This window comes from Pseudomyrmex gracilis, unplaced genomic scaffold, assembly GCF_002006095.1.
Source record: "Pseudomyrmex gracilis isolate BER0280 unplaced genomic scaffold, ASM200609v1 scaffold_537, whole genome shotgun sequence".
Classification (NCBI taxonomy): domain Eukaryota; kingdom Metazoa; phylum Arthropoda; class Insecta; order Hymenoptera; family Formicidae; genus Pseudomyrmex; species Pseudomyrmex gracilis.
Genome location: NW_018021121.1, coordinates 1 through 9086, shown reverse-complemented (window position 1 = coordinate 9086; position 9086 = coordinate 1). Strand labels below are relative to the sequence as shown.

At 38.7% G+C, this 9086-nt stretch overlaps 2 protein-coding genes across 6 annotated transcripts in view; both read right to left on the bottom strand.

Moving 5' to 3' along the window:
- Nucleotides 1–5260, bottom strand: part of LOC109861007 (syntaxin-6) — a 7338-nt gene extending 2078 nt beyond the window's left edge. The window contains exons 1-6 of one of the 3 annotated variants that reach the window (XM_020440483.1): nt 5166–5260; nt 3520–3734; nt 3274–3368; nt 2810–2869; nt 1856–2088; nt 1642–1736 (exon numbers count right to left, since the gene is read on the bottom strand). In XM_020440483.1, coding sequence (XP_020296072.1) covers nt 1642–1736; nt 1856–2088; nt 2810–2869; nt 3274–3368; nt 3520–3734; nt 5166–5200 — 733 coding nt within the window. In that variant the 5' untranslated portion in view covers nt 5201–5260. Of the gene's footprint in view, nt 1737–1855; nt 2089–2809; nt 2870–3273; nt 3369–3519; nt 3735–5165 lie in introns of all 3 variants that reach the window. The other 2 variants (XM_020440481.1, XM_020440482.1) reach the window with 2 other exon arrangements.
- Nucleotides 5261–5800: 540 nt separating this feature from the next.
- LOC109861003 (gamma-soluble NSF attachment protein-like) lies at nt 5801–8909 on the bottom strand. Of its 3 annotated transcripts, XM_020440476.1 has the most exons (9): nt 8874–8909; nt 8614–8779; nt 8312–8379; nt 8050–8134; nt 7888–7905; nt 7605–7812; nt 7215–7463; nt 6804–7058; nt 5801–6705 (listed from the first exon to the last, which is right to left on the bottom strand). In XM_020440476.1, the coding sequence occupies exons 2-9, from the start codon at nt 8661–8663 to the stop codon at nt 6583–6585; spliced, it is 1056 nt and encodes a 351-aa protein (XP_020296065.1). In that variant the 5' UTR covers nt 8664–8779; nt 8874–8909; the 3' UTR covers nt 5801–6582. The 3 variants fall into 3 exon arrangements, with proteins under 3 accessions (XP_020296065.1, XP_020296064.1, XP_020296066.1); XM_020440475.1 differs by lacking the exon at nt 8874–8909 and having other exon boundaries at nt 8614–8866; XM_020440477.1 differs by lacking the exon at nt 8874–8909 and having other exon boundaries at nt 6894–7058; nt 8614–8866.
- Between the last annotated feature and the right edge of the window lie 177 nt (nt 8910–9086).

Sequence of the window (9086 nt, the reverse complement as noted above, 5' to 3'; positions counted from 1 at the left end):
TTTTTTTTTTTTTTTTTCGTTTTATCTTAATGGATAATCACTCTGTACATGCTCAAACAACCGCCACGCTCTGTTCTCTCTGCAATATATAATTTCTATTAAATTGTATATACCCTTGAAATTGTCTAACTGGTCCGTCCATCCGATTTTTAACACTGTGTAAACTCGCGCTTTTCGAACAAGAAGGTTCAACGTGTCTTTGGTAATTACAACTCGTTATATAACAAACTACGTCATCTTACCGTAGCAGCAATTAGAATTCAAATACTTAGGTCTCCTTTGTTTTCTAAACTTTTAAAACTTACATCAACTGACGTAATACGGTACATATCGATCTATCGAGAGATAGGAAGGGAGAGATCTATATTCTATAGTACCCACCTGCGTCTAATCTAAAAAAGATCTACTTTTCTTCATTTTCCCTTTCATTTTATTCGTAATATTTTATTTCTACTTAGTGTTATTACTTAACATATATATCTTGTATGTTAAAACAAAAAAGTTGTTAGTTTTGTTTAAAGGCTTTTAGAGTGGTTTTTAGTAATAAAACTTATTTGGTAAGTTATTTACCTGCAGAAATTATTTACCAAGTTCTAAATTGTTTTTGTAAGATGTTAAAAAAAAAAAAGAGAAGAAACTTTTAAATTGCCGTGTGTTGCTCTTTCTAAAAATATGCAATTTGTTTTACACAATATACTTAAATGTGTGCAAACTTAAAATGTATATGCAAAATATATGTAATGCAAAATATTTAAAAAACAGGTAAGTGAAACAAAAAATCTAATTGTTTTAAACGAGATAATACGATTATCAAAGATAAAAATTTAGATACAATTCAGTAAATAATTTCCTAAGACACAGGTAAGGTGTGCACGACATCAATATAAATTGCACAACTGATATTGCAATAAAGTATTAAAATATTCTACAAACATAGCCTGTTTGTTTAACAACATCTTCCTCTTCTGTAATAGAAGTGTTGTCTTTTTAACAAAAGTAGACTAGATATATCTCTAACTTAATGGAAAAAACTTTTAGCAAAAAAATTAAACATTTCTAATTATTCCTAATTACGATGTGTTTGTTATGTCAAAATATCAAATTTAAGCCACAAATTTGTAAAACAAAGTGTATGAGAGAGAAAAACAATTATTTTCTTCAGCTAAAAGTATAGTGAAAGTGTGTTAAAAAAAAAAAAAAACACTTCAACAGCATCAATAAAACATAACAATGCAAAGCTGCAACTTTTCAAAACTTATATAATCTTTGTATAATACTTTTTATATTATTTATAATTATATATTTTATATATCTATATATATATTTCTTAATATTTTTTTGTATAGTTTAGTTATTCTATTTGTATCTTTGTTTCTCTATGTCTTTCAAAAAGATATACTTTTAATAAAATTCATTAAAAAATAACTCTATAATTGAAAAATACAGCTGCAATATCTCTCATTAATGCTGTCAATTATGCCTAAACACATGAGAACAATTAATCATTAGAACATAGGAAACAATTAACTATTGTGGTAGACAGGGAGGAGAGAGAAGAAGGTTTGTTATCGGGAGAAACAAGATCAGCAACACTAGATGCTGAGGGAGTAGTGGGAGCGGGAATATAATTGTTATAATTACCATTACTCATGTGCAGTACTTTGGCCATCTTTTTCATGGTGGCGTCGAGCTTGGAGTCTGTCGTCTCCAGCTCATTTCCGAAGTCGTCTAACATCCTGTTGAGAGAAATAGATTCAAAACAATCTCATTCACACAAAGACAACAATCTCAAATAAAATCAAGTATATTATTTAAAAAAAACAAAAATATATATATAAAACAATCTATGCATTACACAGCTTGCTCATCCAGTTCATTGTTGATCTGCCTGGATACTGTTTTCAAAGTGCCAACCGTTTCCCCGATCATGTCCAACTGTTCGTCCTGCTGCCTCATCATAACATTCTGTTGTTGCATGGTGTCGCTGAGGAACTGTCTGTTTGGGCTGTCTATTTCATTTTCCAGCTTGCTGTATTTGGCGGTTCCATGATTGGTGGGTACTCGCGCAGGGCTATTGTCCAAAAGCGGCTGAACACAAAATTCGATCCGTTAGAAGAACACAGAATTCCATCACAGACTGAATAATAAATAAGACATTCGCTGCAAGAAACTTGTTGCGAATATACGTGATATAAAATTTTGCGTTTCTTCGAGATAATCGCTCTTTAAACAAGAGTTTTTTGACGATAAGACTTTACTTCGAGTTTGCGTTAACGAAACAAAAATCGAAATACCATTGTTGTTCACGAGAGCTGGCGAAACGGGAACCTATCGATTTTGCGACACGTCAACAGTCAAAATAACAAACTAACTTCTCGACGAGGCGGCCATGACGAATCACTCTCTCTCGAGGAGGTTAAAATCACCGACCGAATATCGATCAGTTCAACGGAACGATACATCGTTCGAGATGTTAATAAAAATTTAAGTGCGCAGATGTCGCCACCGTCGCGTCGTTTCGCGCACACAAACGAAAACTCAACTCGCACACACGCGAATTATTTTTGAACGAATTGTAAAAAAGAACTACTTTTTATCTTTTAAAAGATGTTAAAACTTGCTGAGAATGAAGTCCGGTTTCTCCCGACTTATTTTTAACTTGTTCAAGCTGATATCTTAATCATATCGCGGTGTCGATAATTTTTTATCAATCGTACGTGTGCTAAAAAAGCTCGTCGCAGAATGTAAAAAAAGAGAATGTAAAAAAAAAAAAAAAATAAAAATAAACACAGTGATAAAACACACAAACCTGTCGTGCCGTGTTGTCACGATCTCGGCTTCTGCTCAGGTTCAGTTTGTCCTTCATGATCTGCGGAAACGTTTGGCAAAAATGACTGGCATTAAGGGGGTGCTTATTAGTTTCGCAAGCGCGGTTTTACGTTTTAGCAAAGCGTTGTTGCATCAGTCCGCATTGAAGTAGAAAGTATGTGAGCAAGATAACGATCGGTGTGATTATATATCAGTGACGAACTATATAAATGTTGTTACATGAGTCGCTTTTTTTTTTCGCCTTTTTAGCATTATACAAATTCATTCAACTGACGTTCTCTCTTTGTTATGTATGAATTAATTATATCGACATTTCGACAATCAACAAATTATTCTGACGTCCGATGTGCGCATTCGGTTGCCAAACAGTACGGGGGAAACAATTTTGTTTTCCTCGCAAATTATGTGTGTGGGCGTCGTTAAGTGATTTATTTAATTAAGTACCTTGACTTCCTCCCGCGCCTGCTCGATGAAGCTCCGTTGAATGGTCAGTTCTTTGTTGTCCACTTTGAACTTCGTCGGGTTCTTCTCAACGATACGTGTGTACGCATAAGGACGATATCGAAACAATTTAAGTTGTTTCAACAAAAACAAATTTGCGATTCCGATTTCGGAGGAAGAAAAAATCCGCGGACACAGACTCGTTGTTTGTAAATTCGCGGGAAATAATTTCAAGCTAGAAAAGGATATAAATTGTGTCCTCGAGGTCGTCGAGGTCCCACTCGATGGAGCGGAGTGCCTTCCGCAGCTCGGTGGTGGTCCAGTCGAGTTCCTCGGTGCGCGAGATCGCCGGTGTCGAGCCGTTCATCGGCGCGCCACCGGTCGGCGACGTGACCGCGACGTCCTGCAGCTCGTTCCATCGTCCGTACAAACCGCGATTCTTGTTCAACGCCTTGCACACCTCGCTGAAACAAACCAAGTTGCATGCGAGCCAATTAAGCCGTGCTTAATCACTGCTCGTGTATACACCACACACACTCTGCGCACATATACATGTGTCCGACATGTGTATGTACACACACTCCACTCGCAGAGAGATAAATACATACGCGCAAAGTATAAATCAAGTAATTAAAAGTTATGAATAGATCGCAAAGACGGTAAAGATAATTAATTAACAGGACAATTACCGCATATTTGCATTTGTATCATTAATTTCGAAGTTGGTCTCGTGTTTGCTTGCGTTCAACAATCTGATATCGTTCAATTTTCGAACGTTTTATTTTATTTTATTTTGAAAAACAACCGACCGAAGAAGACCAAGTTGAAAACGTCTCCGTATAATTGGTCTACGTGATATGTTAGCATTGAAAAAAAAAAAAATGATTAAATCTAATAAAAGATTTATTCCAAAAATGAAATTTATTAAATTTGTTATTCGTTGAAATTATTAATTGAAAACTTAATAAATTAACATCCAAATTAAAACGTGCTCCAATTTTTTTGTGTGATTATTTAGTTCTTGTTATAATGTTGAGAGTTTTTTCTTACATGTAAATATAATTTCTCAATCAATTACCAACTTGTTTGCATACAAACAATAAAATCTAAATTGACGTTGAAAAAAAAGTGACGTTGAAAAAAGTGCGACAGACATTCTGTCATACAAGAAAATAATATAAAATCAACTAATACAATAATAATAGTAATAATATATAATAATATATAATTAAAGAATAATATAAACAAAGAGTAATAATAGTGCAGTTATAATTAATTAGTTACACAATTAATAAGATTAGTCCGGCGTAATCTGTTTTTTAACTGTATTTTTCCTTTCCTCCTGAAACGCAATAGTTCTCTTATCTTCGTTGTTAGAGTAACATCGTGCAACACCGTTCAAGTACAAGACTTATTATCTACGATATCGTTTTGTCATACAAAAGTCGATTACTTTTCGGAGCAAATCGCGGCGATCGAGTCATCGCGGGTGTCAAGAGGCGTCGCGATACAACAAAAGACAACGAGGCGGTTCCGTCGTCGTCGAATTGGTCATTGTATCAGTTTACTTTCAATACACACATATACGTGATATACATCACCGACAATTCACTTTCGACCGATAGCCGTTATCGGCCGCGCCGTTATCGACGTGTTTGCAAAGCGAAATATCTTCTCCGCGCGCGCTCCGTTTTTTTTCTCTCCGCGCACCACTCGTCATCCCCCTCCGAAAAAAAAAAATCCCTCGAGACACACGCGAATCCTCCTTCTTCCCGTTCTTTCTTTTTCTCACGAAGGGACGAGGGAAAAAGACACGCGACGTGATCGCGAGCTTTCGTCGCCTCGGCCCGAAAAGTGAAATCGATGCTGTTTGTTTGTTTCGCGGCAACACTTACTCTTTGACGACAAAGAACGGATTTTCCAGCGTCATTCCTTTCCCGTCGGCTCTTTGAATTTAAAGCCTGGACCGCGGCCCGTCTCGCCGCGACGATCGCGCGGCACCCTCGCTGGTGGAAGCGCGATCGCGCCTCGGCCGCTCTCTCATCGGTGGAATCGGATCGTTTCCGATGCGCGCTCCCGCGAGGAAGTGCAGCCGCTTATATACACCTGTCCGGGCGTACGATCCGTGGTGTCGGTCGGGGAAACTGTCGCGGCGTCGAACTCTCGATTGTGCGAACTCACCACCGACGTTCGCACCGCGTCACCCTCGACACAACGTCGTGACGTCTGCTCGTGCCTCGGCGCCGCGCGTCACTATTTATTCGATTTTCACGCGCGCCCCGGCGCGGACCGTCGCGGAGCCACGTACCGCGCGGCTCCGCTCCGCTCGGCGATATTGATTCGCCGAGCCGGGAGGAGGACCGAGCTGCGTAATGTTGCGTTCACACAACTCGGCGCTCCCGAATTTCCCCTTTACTTCACGCGCTCGACGACGCCGAGCCGACAATCGCCGAGCAAGCAAATTCTTCGACGAACACGTTGAGAGGAAGAGCTTTTTTTTTTGGTCTCAAAAATCACGAACCACCACGTCTCGTTTTGAGAAGAATGTTTTCTTTTTTTTCTTTCTTTTATTAAGGAAAAACAGTTTCATAATAGGTGAAGAATAAAATATAAATATTTTCTTCTTGTAACATTTTTTTTGTCTTCTTAAACTCTTGTAACAGTTTGTAACGATTGTGCTAGGGTGTTGACAAATTGCTGGAGTTAAGTTTTCTTTTATCTTCACTTCACGTAAGGAATGTTTTGTTTCAAGTAAAATCTGTATATGTATGTATATGTACACGAGCTAATTGAATAAAAAAAAAAAAAAGCATCGAGACATGTAAATGCTCAACATAAAAAAAAAAAAATACATACACTATATACATGTATATATTGTAAAATAAAAATAAATACCTACACGATATCGTAAAACAAAGAGTAAAAACTTAAAAATAATCTTAGCGTTTTCTATGTAGAATTTGAATATATAATCGAGTCGCAACTCAAAATTATCTCCTTCTCAGTCGCGATGATAAACGAGAAAAACACCTCGGGCGTGATTCTGAGGTCCCGCGAAGCGTTTTTCTACATCAAACATATAAGTGAAACAAAACCACGTCACTCCGTTATTCCTAACAACAGGCCACAGAGTCCAGTTTCCTTTTTACTTTTTTCTTAAATATTAAATCTTAGAATTTTTTTTTCATCGAAGCCACTAACGAATAGATTAAGCTGATTTGCAAACACTTGGTATACGTGCAAGTGTCGGAGTTTACATTTTATAAGCAACAGAGAATATTTTTTTGTGGTTTTATACATTTAATGACAATTTTAACATAAACCTCCCTCGTATTCGTCCATGTCCTCCTCCTTTTGAGACGGTTCCGGCGCCGGCGCGACTTCGGGCTTCTTTTCGACCATCTTTTCCGCGGACTCGTTGACCTTGGGTTTTTCCTAGAGAATCAAAACAGACAATTGTTCACGATTCAAAACGATAAAATACAAAACGCAATTAAGAGAAAACAAGTAAGAAATATCAAAACTAATCTCACATGATTAGCAGCTTCTGTTTCACCAGAAGTTTGTTCATTGGACTTGGACACATTAGGAGAAACGTAAGATTCCGCGGCGTTGGCTCTCACCCCGGCAGGTGGAACGGCGTATTCCTGTTGCGGCAAAGGCAAGGTTCGCGCAAGTTTCGAGTACTCCACATCCATGTGCTTGATAAAGGGATTGTTGAGAGCCGCTCGGGCCGCGTCCGCGTCCTCGTTGTCATAAGCCTGTAGGAGCATTTCCAACGTTTGCACCTGTGTAAGGATCGTTACATTAAGTTCGTTTTAATCCACGCAATAAGATTAAATCGCAATGCGGTAGCGCGAATTGTTGTTCTATACTTCATCTATCAATAAATATATACGTTCAATATATACATTTCGAGAAATTAATTTTTTCTTGTAATATACCTCGGGAGGCTCGCAGTAATTTCCCCATTCCTTGAAAGCTTTTTCGGCCGCCACCTGATCGCTCCGCGCCAATTGCACCAGCACTAACACCACAGTGAGTCGTCCGATTGACGGCCAGAGTTTAATTTCCTGATACAGTCCGATCTCGCGACGTATCGCATCCGCAGCCTCGTCGTACCTTTGCAGCTTCACCAACAATCTCGCGGCTTTGCTTACGTATTCCGCCGCGTGCCGCGGACTGTCCTCGCCCTGCAAATTCATCATTTTTTTGGATTGTAAAAAGTCTCTTAAATTTTTTACGTACCATTCATCACTCGTTCAGATCATCATATAAGATTTGTTTGAGTCTTATTTTTTGTAACTTTTACGATATAAAACAGATGTATTTACAATCACTATGTCAGCCGCACGCCTGAACAACTCCAGAGCCTCCCGAGGTTGTGTGGATTCGAGCATCTTGGCCGCTTTGTCGAGTGCCGTCACACCCGATTCAGGCGAACCGTGCTGTTGAAAGAGACTACACGCATTGTGAGCCAATTTCGGCACCTCCGACAAGTCTCCCATTTCCTTGCAAATGAGCAAAGCCTGTTCGATGCATCTGAAAACTTTGTGTGCTTATACCATCGAAATATATGGAGGTGAAAAATCTAAATTATGTACATATGATACGTACTTTGCTGCGTGGAACCATCTATTTTGCATCAGATTTGCACAGTTAAGGAAAATTAAGTAATTCAAAATTCAATATATGAAATATATATATATATATCTGCAATATTTAGAATTTTAACTGAGCAAGGTTTTGATTGTTTTTTGTTTTAACATCAAAGGATACGCTTTTCCCTGTTTGTGACAATCAGCTGCTTTCATCAAACATTCTTTACACTTTACATATGACTTGGCTATTCGAAAACATGTAGCTAAAACAAAAACAAATTAGAAAAGTACTTTCACTTCTGATTAAAGAGTTCTTTTATTTTGTGTGACAAAACACGCTTTGACTTTTTGAATAGAATCAATTAGAACTCTGATTTCTCACAGTTCTTTGACAACACTCAATCTCTTTTGCTTCTCCAAACATTTAGGACTTTCCCTACCTGCGTGTGAATACTCCTCGGCTGCCACTTCGTAATCAGGTCGCCACTTTAAAAAAGTGGCCTTTAAACTGCAAAAAAAAAATGATTAAAAACACATAGATATTAAATTTTGCAATTCTAGTTTTTCCTTTTTTTACCAATTTAATTACAACGTGTCTCACGCGGTGAAACAAATTGGAAAAGAAGAGAACGCACGCCAAAGAGCGACAAAAAATCTACCAATTCAGCGAGTGACACATGTCAAAAAAGGGATGTTCCCCCTAGCGCGAATAAAAACATACGACAGATAACTGTGCGCTTACGCTTTCTCGGCCTGCCGTATATGCTCGTTCGCCTCCTCGATCTTAGACATTTTCCTCCTAATGGTGCCTTCGTGTTTGTCAAGTGTCAACGAGATCAAAAAAACTTTGCGTTGACGACAAAAATTAAATGTCAACCTCGCGGGAATTGCTCACGCTGCTCAAGACACTGCGGACGAAGACGCTGAAATTAATCCTCCCATTTGTCGTTCACGATTCGTCGAGATGGCGAAGTATTACGTGCGCAAGTGTTACGAACTAACCTTAATTGAACCCAACCCTACCTTGCTCCGCGCGAGAAGTGACACGGACCAGAGAGAAGCCTGAGAGCGGCCAGGCCCATAAGAGTTTTTGGGTACCATTATTCCGGCCCGTAAGCTAGCGCATGTCCATGGGTGGTGCACATTGGCAACTACGTAGCGATGTCCACGAGCGAGTTGTCGATACGTATGCTATGTCCACGCGTGGACATGGTT

Coding starts and splice junctions, on each gene's coding strand:
- LOC109861003 (XM_020440476.1), bottom strand. CDS start 8,663: ATGTCTAAGATCGAGGAGGCGAACGAGCATATACGGCAGGCCGAGAAA. Junction 7,464..7,604: donor GTGCGGCTGACATAGTGATT/GTAAATACATCT, acceptor ATGAATTTGCAG/GGCGAGGACAGTCCGCGGCA. Junction 6,706..6,803: donor AAACAGAAGCTGCTAATCAT/GTGAGATTAGTT, acceptor TTGATTCTCTAG/GAAAAACCCAAGGTCAACGA.